Source organism: Hyaena hyaena, unplaced genomic scaffold (genome assembly GCF_003009895.1).
Source record: "Hyaena hyaena isolate Hyena2069 unplaced genomic scaffold, ASM300989v1 scaffold_760, whole genome shotgun sequence".
NCBI lineage: Eukaryota > Metazoa > Chordata > Mammalia > Carnivora > Hyaenidae > Hyaena > Hyaena hyaena.
Window position 1 is genome coordinate 360,702 of NW_024081391.1, and position 20,713 is coordinate 381,414.

At 45.5% G+C, this 20,713-nt stretch overlaps 1 protein-coding gene across 1 annotated transcript in view; it reads right to left on the reverse strand.

Moving 5' to 3' along the window:
* Nucleotides 1-20,713, reverse strand: part of ANO2 (anoctamin 2) — a 334,204-nt gene that overhangs the window by 268,995 nt on the left and 44,496 nt on the right. The window contains exons 4-5 of the mRNA XM_039218383.1: nt 3,831-3,929; nt 3,352-3,354 (exon numbers count right to left, since the gene is read on the reverse strand). Of these exons, the coding sequence (XP_039074314.1) occupies nt 3,352-3,354; nt 3,831-3,929 (102 nt within the window). The remainder of the gene's footprint in view (nt 1-3,351; nt 3,355-3,830; nt 3,930-20,713) is intronic.

Below are 20,713 nucleotides of genomic sequence, written 5' to 3' on the forward strand. Positions count from 1 at the left end.
TCAGTGTTGGCTGCAATGAGGCTGACTGGGTTGGGAGGGGCTAGGGATGGAGAATGCACACAAACATATTTGAGAACACAGACACAATGATAAACTCCTATATTTCCACAGCACCAGTTAGGAGTTAGAGTCTTACAACACCCTTCTAAGAAAAATAAGGCAGGTATTATTATAGGCTATATCACAGACGAGGAAATGGCGGCTCTAGAAGACAAAGTGACATCCCCAAATCACACAGGAACCGAGGCTAGAAGTCTGGTCTTCTGAGACCCCTACCACAGTGTCTGCCACTCTCAGCCTCCAAAAGGAAAAGGAAGGGGGTCTGGACAGCCTAACTGTGCAACAACAAATGAATGGATAAAAACGATGTCGTATGTGTACACGACGGAATCTTGCTCAGCCATGAGAAAGAAGGAATTCCTGCCATTTGCAACATGGATGAACCCTGAGTACATTATGTTAAGTGAGATTAAATCAGAGAGAAAAAAAATATACCATGTAGTATCACTTATATGTGGAATCTAAGAAGCCAAACCTATAAAAACAGAGAGCAAAATGGTGGTTACCAGGGAATGGGGTGGGGAATACAAACTTGTAACAAGTAGTAAATAAGCCATAGAGATTTAACTCACAGTAGAGTGAATGTAGACAACAATATTGTACTGTAACCAGAGACCAGACTTAATTATTCCAACCACTAAAAAGAAAAAATAATTACGTAACAGTGATACAAGTGCTAATTACTGCTACAATGGCAATCATATTACAGTATTTAAATGTATCAAGTTTATATGTTGTATGCCTTATATTTACACATGGTTCTATGTCAAATATATTTATCTTAAAAGCAAAAAAAAAAAAAGGCAAATAAGGAGGGGAACTCAAGAGATAGCTACACTCTAATATGTCCTGGCCCTAATCATCCCATCTACAAATTCAAGTGCAGGTACTACCCCAAACTATAGATGGTAGTTCCAATAGGCTAAGCCTATGAGGGCTCATAACTCTGCGGGAAGATAGGTCATTTAAGCAGATCTACGCTCTGAAAGGTATGAGTGTGTGCAAGGACAAGCAGAGAGACCAGGGACAGCCATTACTTGGGGGCTGAGTCTGGGAGTGAGGAGGAGAGGAAAGTTGTAGAGAAAAGAGAAGTATGGTAGGATGTCCCAAGAACAGAGAGGAGGGCCAGGAAAAGGCATCAGGAGAGAGAGGTACAAGGTAGAGGGGAAAAGGATGGGAAGGAGAGCAAAGAAGAGACAAGAAGGTTACACATTTCTTCTGTGTCTCTAGCTTTCCTGCTATAGGGAGCGTCCTGGGATATAGAAGCCAAAGCACGGGCTTTGGAGTTCTGCTCACCTTCTTTCCAAGGATCATCCAGCAGGGAGAAAAGACAAGAAGCAAGACACAAACAGAAGGAGATTAAAAGAACATTCGATATTCACATAAACCAGAGAAAGGAGAAGAAATATATTGAAGTTAGAAGTCAGAAGAAAGCTTCCCCGGTTCGCACTCACGTTAGAAATGCTGAGGCATAGGGGCACATGTACCTCAATGTTCATAGCAGCACTCTCAACAATAGCGAAAACAAGGAAAGAGCCTAAGTGTCCATCAAAAGATGAATGGATCAAGAAGATGTGGTTTATCTATACCATGGAATACTACATGACAATGAGAAACAATGAAATCTGGCCATGTGTAGCAACATGGATGGACCTTGAGGGTGTTATGCTGAGCGAAATAAGTCAGGCAGAGAAGGACAAATATCATATGTTTGCACGTATAGGAGGATTAGGAGGAACTTGACGGAGGAACAAGGGGGAGAAGAAGGGCGGAAATGGTGGGGGAAAGGGAGAGAGGCAAACCATGAGAGACTCTTGAATGCTGACAAAAACTGAGGACTGATGGATGTGGGGGGGAGGGGGGGATGGGCATGGAGGAGGGCACTTGTGGGGATGAGCACTGTTAAGTGGAAACTAATTTGACAATAAACTATTTGTAAAAAAAAGAAAAAAAAAGAAGTCAGAAGAAAGCAGAAGCCTCCATCCAAGACTAATACTTGGGGCACGCTGCCAGCAAACCAAGAGATCATCTCATCATCTTTGGAGGAGGAGAGGAGGTCCACAGCAAAGATGACACCCGCATTTGAGGACACTGGGATTAGGAGCAAGAGATCCAAAACCAGGAGACAATGCAGCAGCGCAAAGGCCCTTGTGTGGCCCTTGTGAAATAAGACACTCAGACAGGTGACCCCAAAACATTGACTTCTTAATGGCAGAATATTGTAGCCGATATTCATGTCTGTGTTTGTTCATTGTGTACCATTTGTCCACCTGCCACGAAGGTATAGTCTGTCTTAATAAACTTATAAAAACAGAACCCACAGACTTTACCCCCTTGAGTAGGGGATTCATGATGGTAGCAAACATGCTGGTATTTGGTTCAGTGAACTTTGGTGGCGATGGTCGATCTGTTGGTAGCGGAGACGGTATAAGCATAGACAAATAATGTGGATCAGAATGGTGTTGCTGACTCTGAGGACAGTGATGACAGGGAAGCAGTGACTAGGCAGGTGACGACAGTGGCAGTGAGAAGGCAACAGACATGGAGGTCTGTTCCTGATGGGAGTGGAAAGTCTAGTGACAGTAGTCAGAATGATCTCTGCAAAGTTAGGTCACCGCTTATGAAACACTGTGTGTGTGTGTGTGTGTGTGTGTGTGTGTGTGCGCGCGCGTGCACGCGCGCGTGCATGTGTGTGTGCATGCGTGTGTGTGTGTCAGGGAGACAGAGACAAAGAATCAGAGAAAGACAGAGACAGAGAGACATCATCTATAAATCACTCATTAAACTAGAGTAGCATGTGCCCCAAGACTCTTCCTAGAAGGACATCACAAATGGCCAAAGTCAATAGCCACTGCTTTCTCCTAACATGTCTAATTTAAAAAAATGGTAAATCTGTGGATACTTTTCCTTTCTCTTTGGAAGTGTTCACTGGATTCTGTTATACAAGGAGACACTCACCTAGGAATTCCCTGGGGGAATTTTGAAATCATACATAAACTATACTAGCTGAAAGGAACCTCAAAAATCATCTGAACTGAGCACTGAGTGTTATGTGGAAACCAATTTGACAATAAACTATTTGTAAAAAAAAAAAAAATCATCTGAACTGTGTCATTCTCAATCCAAATATTCATCAGAACCTTCTGAGGACTTTTTTCCCACAATATTGATGCCAGAACCTCATTCCACACCAACCACCTGAATCAAAATCCCCGAGGTGGGACACTGGCATGAACATTTTAAAAACATTCCCTAGATATTTTCTTTTAATCAACTCTCCTCATTAAGAACCTTCTATTTGACAGAAGAGACAAGCAAAAGCCACCACACAATACTTAGTGGTATAGTCATAAACAGAATAAAGATCTTTGCAGCAAGTTCAGAGCTACTCTCCCTGCATGCTGCCTACTCAGTCCACATGTCTTGTTGTCTGCTCTCATTGCTACATCTGTTCTTTTAAAAAAAAAAAAAATGCCTGGAAGTGTCAGAGAAACCAAGAAACTGGACCAGAGCAACGTCTGGCTTCTCATGAAGCACATCACAGGTGGAGCTCCAAGATGAAGGGACCTCCCAAACCCAGTCCCTCTCTGCACCCCAACTTGCTTTCCTGCCCCACCCACATCACTGCCCCATACTTAGGATCCCTGGGGAGGCAAGTGCAATTTCAACTCCACAAACCCTCATCCCCCAAACCCTGGCCTTGTTCCCGCACTATTCCCAGCCAGCCCACCCTCAGGAGGCCCCCAAACCCAGAAGAAACATGCTCATACTTTCTTGGTGGGGACTTTGATCTTCAAGAACTCTGCCTCTCTGGCCAGCACCTGCCACGGGGCGTGTATCCGGACAAAGATGGATCCCTGGCTTTTACTCTGCAAGGTACAAAGGAAGAAGAAATGGAAACACTTAGAAGGACATAGCTCAAATTCCTGTCTCCCTAGCTCTCCCAAATTAGAAGCCCCGACCTGGAGTTTCTTCAGTTTCTGGTGTTTTCTTTAAACTTCACCAGGGTCCTGTCCCCTCCTGCCCCTCTCCAGTCACCAGCTCTGTTCCTGAAAGACCCTCATCAAAAACCACAGGGTAATGTTCCCAAAGTGTGGTCTCTGGAGGTTTGGTGGCTTCAGAGGAAAAGGAGAATTAAAATAAGTATGTTCCCAAGATTTGAAACATAAGCAAGTAAGATTTTCACAGAAACCCTATTATGGTCTTCATAACAGTAAGGGAGTTTTTTACCTTTATCATTCAGTGAACAGCCTACAACTCACCCGATTTATACAGTTTCACTGTTTATTGTTAAGTTCATATTTGTGTTCCTATCATGCAGTGTCATAACCCCAAATGACAAAAGTGGCTCACCTAAGCCCCAAAGTAAGCTCCAAAGTAAGGATATAAATAACATGAACAGGGGCACCTGGATGGCTCAGTTGGTTAAGCATCCAACTTTAGCTCAGGTCATGATCTCACAGTTGGTGGATTCAAGCCCCACATCGGGCTCTGTGCTGACAGCTCAAAACCTGGAGCCTGCCTCAGATTCTGTCTCCTTCTCTCTCTCTGCCCGTTCCCAGCTTACACTCTCTTTCTCTCTCTCAAAAATAAACATCAAAAAAAATTTTTAAATAATAATAATAAACAGTACAATGTTAAATGATATCATCAACATAAATCATGAATAGGGCTCCAGTGGGAATGTAGAATATGAATCTATGTCCCAGAACAAGGAATTCCATGAATGTATTGACTTTATCCAAAAAATAAACAAGAAAGGAAATGCAGTGATGAGTATTTGAAAATTAGGTCTTATTGATTTAGTAATCCATTTAGTCCTGGCCACAGTGTCTGTGATAAAAGCTGGTGGGCTGGGGGGGGGGGGGGGCGGGTAATGCCTGGGTGGCTCAGTCGGTTAAGTGTCCGACTTCGGCTCAGATCATGATATCACTCACAGTTTGGGGGTTCGAGCCCCATATCAGGCTCTGTGCTGTCAGTAAGAAGTATGCTTAGGATTCTGTCTCTCAATCTCTCTGCCCCACCCCTGCTCACTCTCTCTTTCTCTCTCAAAATAAATATATAAACTTTTTTAAAAAAACAGTCAGATTAGGGGTGCCTGGGTGGCTGTCATTTAAGCATCCAACTCAGGTTTTGGCTCAGGTTGTGATCTCACCGTTTGTGAGTCCAGGCCCCACGTCAGGCTCTGCGTCGACAGTGTGGAGCCTGCTTGGGATTCTCTCTCTCCCTCTCTCTCTGCCCCTCCTCTGCTTGTGCGCTCTCTCTCCCTCTCGCTCTCTCTCTCTCTAAAATAAATAAGAAACATTAAAATATTTTTGCTCAGATTATGATGTGAAGCCATTAGTTTATCCCCATCTTCTAATAAAACCTCAATTTTTTTTCAAAACAAGCACACAAAGAAAACAACTACCTCTAATATTAATTCAATTAACTTTGTCAGTAAAGAATGAAAGGAAATGAAAACAAGTCAGAAAAATGGGCAAAAGCCCCATTATTGGTGAGAAGCTTCTAAAACCACCTGCAAAATTTATTACAAACACAGTGTTTGCAGAGAAAGCTGAGCAAGATGGCAGCACCACGCCTTCGTTGGATGACTGTCGGAGATCACATAAAACCCATGCACGGTGGTGGGAAGATGCTGGTGCACTGGCCACCCTGCAACTGACGTGGGCAGCATGGGAATCAGGTCCCAGTGAGTGTGCTCCACTGACAGACATGCCCGCAGCTTCGTGTTCCACTGACGCCCAAGCCCCTGAGGTTTCAACTGACTTATGGTGTATTTTCTGAAGCAGGAAGCACAGAGACCAGCATTGAGAAGACACAATTCTGTGTGCCACAAAGACGTTACCGCTCACGTAAAAGCAGGAATCCCCTTTGAAAATCATTCCCCAGCTTCATTCATAAAGGCTGGCTGGTATTCATCAATCCATGCTCTGGTCTTGATTTTGTGTTGAAGGTAACAGTGGAAGCCATTCACACCCAGCCTCTTACCATCAGCTGTGCCAGTGTGCTGAGCAGAGGAACAGGTAGCAAACCGGAAGACTGCTCTCCCCACTGAAGTATACGGACTACTGACGGTGCTCACAGGACAGTGGAGAAGATAAAGAGACACTTTATGGTGTTCAGAACACAAATGAAGACTATCTCTAGGATTCTGAATGGTGGGCCCACAACACATTCAGTAATTCACATACACAGAACCTACTCTCCACTTCAGGGATAAAAGCTTATGATTGAAAAAAGGAGGAGAAGGAAGAAGAAATGAAGATTTTGCATGAAGACTAAACCATGCTACGGAAGTCTTGGAGGATCCAGAGTTTGCAAACACCTGAAGATAAGAGCCATGGCCGTGATGCGTATTTACTGAGTGCATATCATGTGCCAGGACTGAGCCAGATGGTCATGTGTTTTAGTGCATAGAAGATATACAGCCATGCTGTTAAGCAGGGACTATCACCATCTCTCTCTTACAGTTGAGGAAATCAAGGCAGGAAAAATTTAAGTAATTTGTCCAAAGTTACACAGATAGTGTGACAAAAAGGTATTCAGATCAAAGCAGTTGATGTGCCACTGATGATTTCCTTGGCCATGGAGGCAGACATAACATGCTACTGGGCAGAGTTAAAAGCCACCTCCAAGGGCTGTAGCAGAGCACAGAGACATGCTTTTCAGACTACAGTCAAATCAAAGGATGGATAAGGAATCTATGAGGCAGTCCTAAGATGAAACACTCAACCTTCTGGCCTCCAAGGCTGACATAGTTCTGACCAAACACTGGAAGTGGCTTTCAGCAAGGAATCTCTTCTATTTCCATGTCTGTCTGTGGTTACACTATCTAAGATTACTAGACAGAGTCATCAATCACTTCCTGCTACTTCTAACTGTAATTTAAGCTTTTCTAACTTAGTAAAAATGAAGGGTAAGAAAGGAAACCATCTGGGAAGCTGACCTACAGCCACAGTACTCCATCATGGCCCCGGAAAAGATGTTTGTGGTGAAAGACGGCAAACAGTGCCATCCTTCTCACTGAGATGAAATCATGACTATTACTGATTTTAATATATGATGTTCTGTCTTTATTTTTAAATCGCGATGAATGTTTTTTTTTTTTTTTTTGAGAGAGGGAGCGTGCGCACACAAGCAGGGGAGGGAGCAGAGAGAGAGACTCCTAAGCAGGCTCCATACTCAGTATGGAGCCCAGTGTGGGGTTCAATCCCACAACCCTGGGATCATGACTTGAGCCAAAATCAAGAGTCAGACACTCAACCGACTGAGCCACCCAGGTGCCCCTCTGATGAATGCTTTTTTTGAAAGTTTATATAGAATTGGTAGTGAAGTGTGCACTGAAGGTCCGTTAAGTGGCTACAGATGTTCAAAGTTTCAGGAAGGGTTGAGAAGGCAAGGGTCAAATCCCATGGCCCTGGTAGCAGACTGATAGCTGTCCCCTGAAAGCCATGACCATCTCCTTCATCTACTTTAAAACTAAGTGTATGGTCATCCAGAATCAAGCCTGTATCTCCTCTGCGGTTAGATGTAACCATAACACTAATCATGAAGCAGCTTCTGGCCACCCTCTTCAAGGATGCGCAGGTCCATCATCCTCCCTACCCGTGACCTGCTGCCTGGAATATGGAGACAAGTATCTCAGACCTTGAGGTCAAAGTCAAGGCCAGAAACAGCAAAGCATCAAGAGAAAATTTGGGTCCTAACCTTGCTGAGTGTCTAACAGCCCTGTGCTGTCCCCAAGATTCTTATGTGAAAGGTAAAACTGTTGAGCCCTTGTGATTTTAGAGGGTCTATTAATTGTAGCCCAACCTTTTTGCTCATTGCCTCCATCAAAGCATACTTCTTCATTCTCCTCAACTGGAACTTGTTTTAAATGAAGATAAAAGCTAGAATTCAATCATGTGGTACTAATATCCAGTCATGTCCCTTTCAACCCAGGCAATATTGTTACCCTCTCCTAAAAAAGAAAATCACAGGAGCTAATGTAAAATATTAGCTCATGTGACTGGCTACGTCTCCTGAAGAAAAACAAATACTTGAAAACTCCTGAGCAGAACCATCCCCAAATGCAGAAGCTCTCTTTATTAACCCAGGAATCTAAAATTGGAGATAAATATAGATTGAGCTTTAGAACAAATGATTTCCTTCTTCTCCAGGCTCAACTGACTTCCATTCTTCCCTGTATTTGGATTCTTTCAAGCACAGCAAGAGAGTGGAAAGAGCTTGGGCTTCAGATAAAAACAGATTAAAACTGGAATCCTGGATTTTATAGCTGGAGGACGTTGGACAAGGCACTGAACCAAATAAGCCTCAGTTTCTTTACCTGAATAAGGGTGAGAAATGCAGGTCGGTTGTGAGGACTGAAAACAAAGTGTGTAAAGTCCCTGCCCCAGGGCCTGGAATGTATGCCATCCAAGAGGTATCAGACATACCACAGTGATTCCCACCACCCAACTGAAAGGACAGCTTCCTGACCACAGGGACAGCATCTGATGCTTCTTTTGTGCTCCTCAAACACCTCCCATGGGGCTGGACACACAGGAGATCTTCTCTGAATCCCTGCAGTTGAGAAAAATTCAGGGAAAACCAGTTCCTGTTCTGTTAAAATTGTGACTAAGTAATTCTTGTTGACTGCCCTTGAACTTTTAAAATTATCTATAGGATTTCAAAATGTACCATGTGTCCTAATGGAATTCACAGGTTGAAAATAGAGCACATCTCCAGACTTTGAAGACAAGGTCAGAAAACATGACTTCCTGAAACCAAACAAAATTCAACACAAACAGTATATAAGAGCTTGCCTACCAGAGCATATAACCCATCTCTAGAAGAGATTTTATAAACACATAATCAATGTGACCAGAGAGGCTCCCAAATCACATCAGGAAACCAAAATTCAAGTTCATGTAAAACAAACTGCAACATGTAACTTGGTTCTGGTCATGAGACAAAGAAGAACCAGTGCCCAAAGACTTTTCTGAGCAAGCACAAGCACATCCATCTTGGGGACGCAGCTATCCTAGAGGCAAGAAACATGAACAGAGCCATAAAATCTCTCCAGCTCAGCTGCAACATTTCACAAACTGTGCCACTTCTTTCACTATGGTTATGTTTTCATAAAACCCTACAAATTCTGTTTCTCCAGCTCCTGAGTGTCAGGGGAAAGGTACCCAAGAAGAGGATGCAAGTACTCTGGTCAAAGAAAATGAATAGCATATATAAGGCTCAGTACCATCTGCACTTTCAGGCACCCACTGGGGGCTTTGGAAGGTATCCCCATGGTTAAGGGGGCCTCCTGTACTCCTCAGTCATAACCTGACTTTTGGTTTTCTCAGTCTCTTTTAAGTTGTGCTGTCAGTTGGTTTCCTAGATCTGTTCACCACTAACTATATCAGTGGAGCACAGAGTTCACAAAGCAAAGCCAGGTCCCCATCTCTAACCAGTGCCTTGCTTAATCAGCCAGTCTCCCAACCTCTCCCGCCTCCCTTCCTCTCTAAAGTCGCCACAACAGCAGGCCCAATGAAGGCACCAGCACTATTGCCCAGTCCCTGGACTCCAGCCACGCAGCCCTTCCCATTGGTTCCCAACTACTCCAGACAGTATCCCAATTCAGAGCCTTCTTGTATGCTGTTTCCTCCCCTGCAAAGTCCGCCCCACCCTCAGACCCAGCCAACTCCTAACTGGTTCTCAACTAAACATTCCTTCCTCCAGGAAGCCTTATCTGAACCCTGGATTATGCCTGGTCCTCCCTCTTGTCTGCATGGCTCCCGTCCTTGTCCTATATAGCAATGGCCAATATTGCAATCACAGTGAGTAGGTGTTTAATGCTTGTCTTCCTGGCAGACCTCAAGCTCTACGAGGACAAAGAATGTGTCTATCTTGTTGACTGCTTTATCCTCAGCATACAGTAAACACTCACTAAATATCTACTGTAACTTCAACATGCATACATACCTAGTTCTGCTTAGATCCTGTGATTAAGTTCTTTTAAAAAAAAAGTTTACTTATTTATTTTGAGAGAGAGAGAGAGAAAGAGAGAATGAGGCAGAGAGAGATTGAGAGAGAGAGAATCCCATGCAGGCTCCACACTCCCAGCACAGAGCCTTGATGAGGGGCTTGATCCCACAAACCATGGAATCATGACCTAAGCTGAAATCAAGAGTTGGATGCTTAAATTACTGAGCCACCCCGGTGCTCATCCTGTGATTAATTTCTAAAAATTGGCTACTACAGCCCAGAAAGTAATTGGTAACCTTTGGCCAACCACATTTAAATCTGGTTCTATTCTAAGAGAATAATTCAATTACTCTTAGCTGTAATTTCTGAACCGTTTTCTCATGTTAACAACCAAAGTTATTCAAGATTCCACCTGACCAGAAACCTTACGAAGACCTTGCAGGGGAACCTCTCCATTCCTTTTTAAAAAAAAAAAATTTTTTTTTAATGTTTTATTTATTTCTGAGAGAGAGAGACAGCATGAACAGGGGAGGGTCAGAAAGAGAGGGAGACACAGAATCCGAAACAGGCTCCAGGCTCTGAGCTACCTGTCATCACAAAGCCCGACACAAGGCTCGAACCCACGAATTGTGAGATCATGACCTGAGCTGAAGTTGGACACTTAACCGACTGAGCCACCCAGGTGCCCCAGGACCTCTCCATTCCTATCAGTAGCCCCTGGCCCTCACTCCATTTGCAGACCACTTCTCCCTCCTCTGGAGGTCTAAACCATCTGCATACATTCATTCTGTTGCTCACAAAACACAATCTGAACTGAGCCATGACTGCATATACCCAGAACCTCTTTGCCTGATACCCTTAAAGGGTACTGTAGCATTAAGAAGAATAATCAGGGATACCTTGGAAAACAAAAGGAACATCATATGTAAAAGTCTTTGGTACTTTTACTTGCCAAGCATCAGACTTCCATTGTACCATTCAATATCCTCATGCTGACAGCTCAAAGCAGAGCCAGCTAATGGCAATGGTGAATTTCAGAAGAATGCACTGATTTGGCCAAAGCACTCTGGAGATAAAGAGGCCTCCAAAGATAGCTAATGTATCTTTCTCAAATAACAAACGAAGACCTAGAACTCTGGAGGCTCAATTGCTTGGACATGGACATACAGCCAGTTAGTAGCAGAGCCAGGAATGACATCCAGGTCTACTGACACCAAGGCTCCATCCCACAGTCCCTGTGCAGGATGGCACCACATACCCCTGAGAGCTCTGATGCATCTGAGAGCAATCCTGCAGCCTCTCCCTTCACAAGAGATCGATAAATGCAGGATGGAGAAACAGCACCATTAGAGGAGGGAACCGCACCCCCAGCCACCTCTCTCCAGTATTCCAGCCACTGCTCAAGGCCCTTGGCAGGAACCAGAGGCTGAGAGCTCCTGGTGAGATTATCCATATTGTTTATGTCTTGCTGTTGTTATCCAAAGATTGCATGTGGCTTTGCGAGACCATGTCCTCCCTCTAGAGAAACAAGAATGAATGGGAGGCAGCCCCAGCCAAACACTGGAAACTGATACTCCACAAGCCTCCTTCCCACACAGTCCTGCCAAGCCACCTCAACACTGACCCCAGACGCCTGAGTGTACTCTGGTCCCGGGCCCTGCTGCGAGCCGAGAACATCAGCTGCAGCACATTGTGGCCCAGGAATGGGGCTGCCAGAGGAAAGGTGGGGAGATGAGCATGGAGACAATGGAGAGGGACAAAGCAGGGACAGACTTGTCTAAGATCTCACCAACCTAGGCCATCTTGGATCAGCAGGGACCACAGGCATATGGTCCCACAGTGAGGGTAAGAGACGCCCTCTGTGACTCCCAGGTTCTCAGATCACCACAGTTGATGTATATACAGCTAGAGGAGTCCCACCAGGTGGTGCCAAGACCGTGGCTGGGGTGGCCATCACCACAGACTAAAGAAGAGTGTTGAGAAGTGGCCCTGAGACTTTTGAAATGAGAGCAGGAAATGAGGGAGTCCTCACAACTGCTCCATCTAAGGAATGCCATGGCCTACCTTTGTCATTGCTAAGACCAAAGTCTTCACTTCCCTTCAGCCATCTGGAACTTCCAACCTATGGTCAGGGAGTGGGCTCTGCCGGACTTCCTGGAGACCCAGGGAATTGGAATGAAGCACAGGTAAAAATGTCCTCACTGGAGGAAGAGAGATGAAAGCTTCCCTTTCTGAGAGGCCCTGGATGAGAGCAAGGGAACCCCTCTTGAACCCTAGCCTCTCCAGACCAAGGTGGGGATGAGGCAGTGATCAGCAAAGGCAAAGGGCAAGACTGAACGTCCACTGCACCCTGTCCTGGAAACCCAAAATATATCCACAGCATGTTCCCTCTTACAGGAAAGACTTCGCCTAGTCCCCAACCAAAGACTTAGGACAACCTAGCCAGGGTTCTATAGAAATGAAAATTCAGCCAATCTTGTCCTTTAATTAAACCATCCATCATCAAAGTTCCTGGAAGAGACACTCTATGCCAGAAGGATCTCTAGGGTCAGCTACCAAAATGGACAGGTGCCCAGAAGCGATTATCTCTGGACCCACAACACAGTGTCTACTGTGTATCACCTATTACTACACTCCAGAAAGGAGCCCCCCAGAAAAACTTTTGCTCAAAGCCCAGATAAAGATGAAGCAGTGAGAGGGAACCTAGGAGAGCCGAGTAGTCAGACCCTCGTACGCACCAAGGGCTGAGAGACCCTGTTCCCCCACCTAATCCCTGAGCAGAGGCCCCCAAGAGCAGCTCAGCACCCTGGAAGGAATACCACGTGAACAGAGTAGGAATAAGTGTTCTCTGGGCCTCATTCTACTTCAAAAGTCCTGCAGAAGAAGTAAGGAGAAATCACCACACATGACATGGCGTGGGAAGGCTGTGGGTACTTGAGCCTGAGGACCCAGCTCTGTCATTTACCAGCTGCACCATTTATGACAAGTCACCAGAGCTCTTTTTCTTTTAAATGTATTTATTTATTTTGAGAGAGAGAGAGAGAGAGAGCATGCACACACATGATGTAGGCGCAGAGAGAGAGGGAGAGAGAGAATCCCAAGCAGGCTTCACACTAATGAGGAGCCAGACGTGGAGCTCGATCTTACGAACCATAAGATCATGACCTGAACTGAAACTGAGTCAGATGCTTAACCGACTGAGCCACCCGGGGACCCCATCACCAAAGCTCTTGAAACTCAGAGACAATGTTAAAATAATTATAAAAATTAATAATACTACCTGGAAGAGAAAAGGATAAACTGTACAAAGAAACACATAGAATCTTCTGTGGAGTAGATAGGTTCATTACCTTGATTCTGATAATGGCCTCACAGGTGTGTACACACATCAGAACTCAACAGATTTGCTGCTTTAAATATCTGCAGTTTATCACAGGTCAGTTGCAAAGCATAAAGTAAGAAGCTAAATAGAACCCATAAGCCAGGGACCAAATTTCTACAAAAACAGAGGACAAAAATCCATAAGCCCTTAAGATGCTGGCAGAAAGGTCAGGGGCCCTTCCAAAACTAAGGAAAGCTGTCAGGGTTTGGGGTGGGGGCTGATGACCAGGTTTCAGGGACACAGGCCCAGCCCCAGACAGAGGGAAAGAGGTCACAGATAAACCATGAGGTAAGACCAGAGGAAAATGCTGCCCTTTCCTATTTGTCACACTGAAAGTATTTTGGACAGTCGACATCCCTCAAGTAGAATCAGATGCTACAGAAGGCTAGCTCTCAGTGGTGTGTGGGCTTCCTGCTTGCCCCCAGCAGGATGCTGCGAACATTTCAATGTCCAGAAGAAGGAGGGCAGATGCAGAGAGGTGGGCAACAGGGTGCAAGGCTGGGTGGCCGAAACATACCAGACCGGGGATGATCATTAGGTCATGGGTGGGCTGGGACCGTCCCAGTTTATTCCTCTTGCCTCATCAGCCCATCCCGTACAGCACTGTAGTATTATTAAAAATGCTCCAGATCAGACAGTACATCCTAGGGTCACCCTGAGGATCAGCAATGAGCACCACTAAATTCAACAGCCATCAGACCTTTGAGCAGCAGTGCCAAGGATCTCCTTCCTGACCTTCCTTCCTCTGGCCCCTGTGACAAATGTCCCACTCAGAGAGATGCATTTCCAGGCATTTAAAAGCCTGTTGTATTACCTCTAAAAGTACCTTATCGTTAATATCCCTCCTAACTCAAAACTTATGTGATTCTTTGATTTTGATTCTTTTCTTCCCCCCTGAAGACACTTCTATAAAACCTTCAGGCTATCATTAATTAACTCCTCTCCCTCCCAAAGATGTGCCCTTGCCTTCTCTTAGTGGTGACTCACCTCTCCCCTAAGGAATAGCTCCACTATTTTCTGTGGTTCAATCATCTCAACATATTTCAACTCAACAAGGATTTACTGGACAACCGTGTGCTCAGCAATGTGCTAAGAATTAGGGCATACAGAAGAAATATAAGCTATCATGCCATCACATGCTTTCAGACTCTTTGGAAACCAAATGAATGCTATCTAACACATGAAACAGATGAATATTATAACTAGGAGGGTAATTAATGTCCAAACAGACAGGACAACTAGTGAGTGCTGCCTCCCTTTCACTCATCAGTAACTGCCAGATTTTTGCTCTGAAAGAAATTCCCCTCCTGGATCCCAGCCTATGGTTTCATCGACCTGACCCTATCACCAACTCCAGGGATGAGCCCGATTAGGCGGAGCCAATCAGCATATCCCTCCCCTAGGCCAAAACTATTGGTTCTGGACTATGTTGGGAATGCAGTCAGAACCAATACTATGTGAGGAGATGCTGGCCAGGAGTTCTGAAGAAAGCAGCTTTCCCTTTCTGCCACAAAACTCTGGGGAGAACAGTGGAAGTCGATTTGCTCCATAAAGGGAAGACCTGGGCCAGCCAAGGGGCCACTGAGTAAAGAGAAGACGAAGTATTATCTGTAGAAGGTTAAGCAGAGAGATGGAGAAATAGGGAGTCCCTGGGGACATCAATGGAGCTGCTGGATCAAGCTTCACCAAATTCACTTATGAGCTTTCTGATTACAAGAGCTCATAAATTCCCTCTGTCATTTAAGCCAGTTGGAGTTGGGTTTTCTGTCAGTGCAACCAAGAGTTCTCACTGATGTGAGAAATCAGTAGAAAACTCACGTCTGGGCCAGAAAGGATGCCCTGGAGAATAGGAACTAGAGTTGTACTGTGAACACGATATGATGCAATTTGCCCATGCAAAGTGTTCTGGGCGGCACAGAAGAGAAGAGATAGGCAGACAAAGGTACAAGGAGGAATGTGTGCAGCATGTGGAGACCAGCCTGCCTTCAGTGGGGTAGAAGCTAGGGAGCCAGAGGGCTGAGATGCGGGCTGTGCTGGCCACACTGCTCACTGTGTTAGTGCTGCCCATGAACCTCACGACAGTGGCCTGGATGGATCAACCCTGTACAGTCACCTAGATTCATTATTCTTCAACAGAATAAAGAATAAGAGTCCCCCTTTACAGGGAACCCTGAGAAAATGCCTTCCTCCTTTCTTAGTGGAGCTCAAATTGGGAATTTCTTCTTATTCTCCAGTAAGCCCAAGAAATACAACAGGTGGGCAGTGACTGTCCATTGGCTCTGCAGGTGGTCTAGACTGTGGTCAACAGAATAAAGGAACAAGCCTCCTATGTGCCACTGTGATCTTCTGCAGGTCAGGGGAAGCAGGCTTCTTAAAGGCAGGGCACTGGCTCTTTATTCTAGGGGCCATTCATCCTTCATAACAGAGATCTTATATAGGGAGGCAAGGTAGACTTTGAACATGTACAAAGAAGCTGTAAAACCTTCCACAACACTAGTTGTACGCTTTATTCAGGTAAAGAACCCTTTCTTCAAACCAAATATTTCAAAGGGCTACCCTGGTTGAGCTTTGGAGGACCAGAACATCACCTGCTCAGCCATCTTTGGCCCTGATACAGTCTCTGCGCCACCTTTATGCAAATCACAAGAGGTAAATATTCCCCTTGGAAATGAGTGAAAGCTTCTGATTGTCACAATGATGAGGGAGCACCACTGTCATTTAGTGGATGGAAGAAGAGATGCCAAATATGCTTCATTGTTTTGGAAAGTCCCACATGAGGAAAATTCTCCTTCCTGAAATATACAGTGCTCTATCAAGAACCACGACCCTATATAGTTCAAGGACCTGCAGTCGAAAACCAGTGTTCTGACGGCAGATCTATCAGACCAGACATAAAAGGGGGTGTTAGCAATTATCACACCAGTTCCCCACCCCCACCCCACCAGACCCAGACTTAAGACATATTAAGGTAAAGTTTAAATAAATCATTTTATGAATAAAATCTATTAAATTAGCTAAGATCTAGAACTTGGATCTGATATTGAGGAGCTGATGAGCGCACTCAGGAAATGACCCATCACTGTGAGGATTAAGAAAAAGAGAGGAGTTGATTATTTTGTGGACTTCCAAAAATATCCAGAATTAACCCATCTGCCAAGAGTGCTATGAAAATAATCCATTAGCCTAGAGGGGTCTGGGGGCCAGGGGATGAAGTAGACCAGGTCTCTGAAAAGCAGAGTACATTTAAGGAAGAGTTCAGAGAGACTCAGCCTAACATCCCAGATCTTCCGTATGCCCCTGTGTGACCATGGATATGGTATGTAGTTTCTCTGAGACACACTTTTCTTGTTGGCAAGACAGAAAACTAATAATCCAAAGCATCAGTGACCTCACAGATCGCCTGTGAAGACTAGCAATGAATGATACAAGAAAGGTACCTAGCGTGATACCTGGCACACAATACTAACAGCAATTGGATTCTGCAGATGGTGTCTGTGGGCCAAAGGAATTTGAATTGAGGGGGTTTGTGCAATCCAGTTTCCAGCATCCTCCCTCTTTTCCCAGAAAAACCTGGCTCCTAGGGCATTTTTTCCCCTATATGAAGCAAGAGCCCAGTTTGGAACATGTACCCTCCATGCAGCCAAAATAGGCTTTTCCACAGCCGTGAGAGTACACTGCCGTGGGGCTGGCCCTGCCCAAGACGGCCGGTCCCTCCCTGTAGCCTCCAGTGGAGAAGAAAAGGGGTCATCAGCCATGCTAATTAAATCTACAGATGATAACAAACTGGGTGGTGCTGCAAAGAGCACCAGAGAGGATGAGGAAATAAATGAGAAGGGACTTGGGGAGTTTAGAAAATATGGGACAGGAAATAACAAAATGAGATTCAATGCAGAAGAATGTGAGTAGCTAACTGGGAGGAATAATCAGAAACAGAGACACTGAGCGGGAAGCAGGAGCTGGAAAAAGGCTGGAGATGAGGACTTTGGCGGGTGACAGGTGGCAATGGTGGGAGAACGGGTAACAAGACGTGAGTGACAAGGAAGGGATGGAGGCCTAGTGGTGAGGCCACACGGACAAGGCGCTGGGGTCAGCTGAGCCGGTGTCCCAGCTCCCACCCAGGTGGACGATGCAGGATTCTCCAAGGCTCACTTCCAAAGGCGGTCCCCACGCAAGCTGCAACTCAAGTCACATCTTCTCTAAGAAGCCCTTCTGGACTCTTAAAGCAAGGGATACCCGTCTCTTCACACATCACTCAGCTGTGACATGCAGCACCGTGTCTGACTATGGGCATCTCTGACTCCCTTGCCCCCAAGGTGACTAAGACCCAGCCCTGGGGCTCACTGGCTCCTCCTCAAGCCATGCACTAAGCAGCTAAGCCCAGAGTAGGTTTTCTACAAAAAGGGGGAGGAGGCAGTGACATCATCTCAAAGAACACAACAAGGAGAGGAATTTCCTCTTCATAGGTCAAGATTATTTCTGAGGCTTCTCTGTCTTTATCTCTATGCCCCCAATCCTGGTGCAATTAGCCTACTGCATGGTGTCCCGGAATCAAACACATGCTGTCTGTTTAGCTTTTTTTCAGGCCAGAACACAAACCAAAGGTCACTCAGGGTCCAGGGAAAAGACGACGAATAATGGGTTTGGGGAACTCGATGAAGCGTACACCCTAACCTCAGATGACAGCTGACAAGGACTGTTCTGATTCGGCCGTAACACAGGCAGTGGCTTCGCAAAACTTATAGGGGTTTCCCTGAGGCACCTGCCTCATTTACACGGAAGCTTCCCATATTCAACAGCAATTGGGAGAATAAGGTATAATTCATTCTCTGGGAACCTGAGTGAGGCTCTGCAGAAAAGCCACTGCTACTGGGGGCCACGGTCAAGTCAAGCTCTTAGAAGAAAGTCAGGAGCCCCTTGTTAAATCCAAGAACACCACACTTCTCAATAAATATGTGTGTTTCAAGGGAAAAAGGAGCAAACACCAAAAATGTGCTTTGAAACTCAGCCTACCTTAGCATGGGGGACAACAGGAAGGGAAAGTCAAGAGCCAAATGTGCTGAAAAATCTCCCTCTGAGAAGCTAGGGGACAGGGTTGTTTTTAGAGTGTCTTCTCTGCATAGCGGGTTCACCATATCCCAAGCCAGCAGGATCTTCCACTATTGCAAGGTCTCTGCAGAAAGCAAGCCCACCTGCTCTCCTGGACCCACACTATTCTGGTGCCGCTTACCCCCAAGGGCGAGCAGTGGGAGAGACTAGGCTTGAGCTGATGACACAGAGCTCCAGGTCCTGGTGCCAGCTCTGCACTTTTACCTTAGGGACATCATACCCAAGCCTTTCTGGGCCTCTGCTTTCTGCTTACCCGCACAACGATAAGGTTGAACTCAGAAGGTTCCCTCACACTGAAAGATCTTTGACTTCATGAAACGTGGGAGTTTCCTTAGCAATCCATCCTGAAGCACTGGCCTTTCAGTCATTCTACCACAAAAGTAAGTTGATGGGCTGCAAAGCCCCCCATCCTCTCAGGGTAAGCTAGAACACAGACTCACAGAAATTATCACCAGCTAAACAGAACTATATTTCTTCTTTCTTTTTTCCCCAGGGCTTCCATCCCTATTCTCATATTCCAAAACTTGAAAGGGTCAAAGGTCCAACTCAGGAGGAGGCACCTCTCTGCTGGATGAAAAACACAGCCAGCAAGGGTACTTACTAAACATTAGTACTTAACTAACCAAGTTGGCCCCATGAAGTTGTGCAGGTCATGTACTGCACAAAGGTGTCACATTACTAGGGGGTCCCAACCACAGAGAAGTTATCTTAGAGTTGACAGTTTTCTGATGCATGGCAGTAAAGTGTCTTGATCTGACAAAATCATCACATTTAAACAATTTTTAAATTTTTTTTAATGTTTAATTGTTTTTGAGACAGAGAGAGAGAGAAAGAGTGAGTGCACACTCACGCACATAAGCACAAGCAGGGGAGAAGCAGAGAGAGAGAGTGGGAGACACAGAATTTGAAGCAGACTCCAGACTCCGAGCTGTCAGCACAGAGCTGGACGTGGGGCTTGAACTCACGAACCATGTGATCATGACCTGAACCAAAGTCAGACACTTAACCTAGTGAGCCACCCAGGTGCCCCTCAAAACAATTTTTACAAGAATGGAAGTGAGGCATCTTGAGGAAAGGAGACCTTTTTGTAATTGGCACAAAGATATCATATGGACTAGCTGTGGCCCCAGTCTTAACCCTGGATGCTGAGCCACAGGAAAGCAACCAGAGAGGGGATAGGAGTCCTTAGTGCCCCTTCCAGTGCCCCAAAGCAAAACCTGCTCTCAAGAATATAATCTGGAAAATTCATCTTCACAAGTTGTAAACGACCAGTAGACCAACATCTCCTGGGAATATATATATGTATATTAAAGGATAAAACAAAGCAATAATTTCTTAAAGACTGGGTGCATGGCTTCTTCATCAAGTACCAAGGCACCCAGCACAGTAAGCGCCCCCAACAGCTCACTGGAATGAATGGAACCAATGGAGGAATGGAGAACCTACTAGTGGGTAGTGACAGAATCTAGGACCCCTACATCCTAGCCTACGAAGAGACCAGGCCTGGAGAGAAAGGTTCCTTCAATAAGTCCTACACAAAGGACACGTTCAGAGAGCTTCATGGGCATTTTTGAAACCAGAGAAAGTTGGAGATATACAATCTTCTAAGCTTATTTTATTCATCCCTGTGACCAAGAGAATCAGAGAAGCAGTCCTGAGAATAGTCTCAGGATGTCCATCAGCCTTACCAAGGTTCAGGTAATTGAGATAGGAATAAAATATGTCTGCCGCCCTCCCTCTCCTCATATCCAGCTGTTTCAGAGCACTCTCCACCGGACCCTCCACCTGCCTCTGTCTTGCTCTGAAGGGTCTGTGCCCTGAGCATTCCCTCACCCTGGCTCACCTGTCACTTAACCCACATCCTTTCCAGGTAAGGGAGGCCCTGGATGTCCTGAAGGAGCTCACAGTCTAACCCCAGATTCCCACGCTGCGAGATTACCAGGAGACTGGGTTTGTCAGTCTATGACAAGGCAATCCCAAGAGGCACTAAAGCCTGAGGAAGATCTGCTCCCACACAGCTGAACTCTGACAGGGGCTTGAATGCCTTCTCGCACCAAGGACTCAAAGCAGGCATGAAGGCCCGTGAGGAGGCTGATGGGGGAGAGGACGAAAGTCCAGAGGTATCTCTAAAGAGGCTAAGAAATCATGCCACCCAGCTGATGGTTGCACAGTTTTGTGAATATACTAAAACTGACTGGGGAG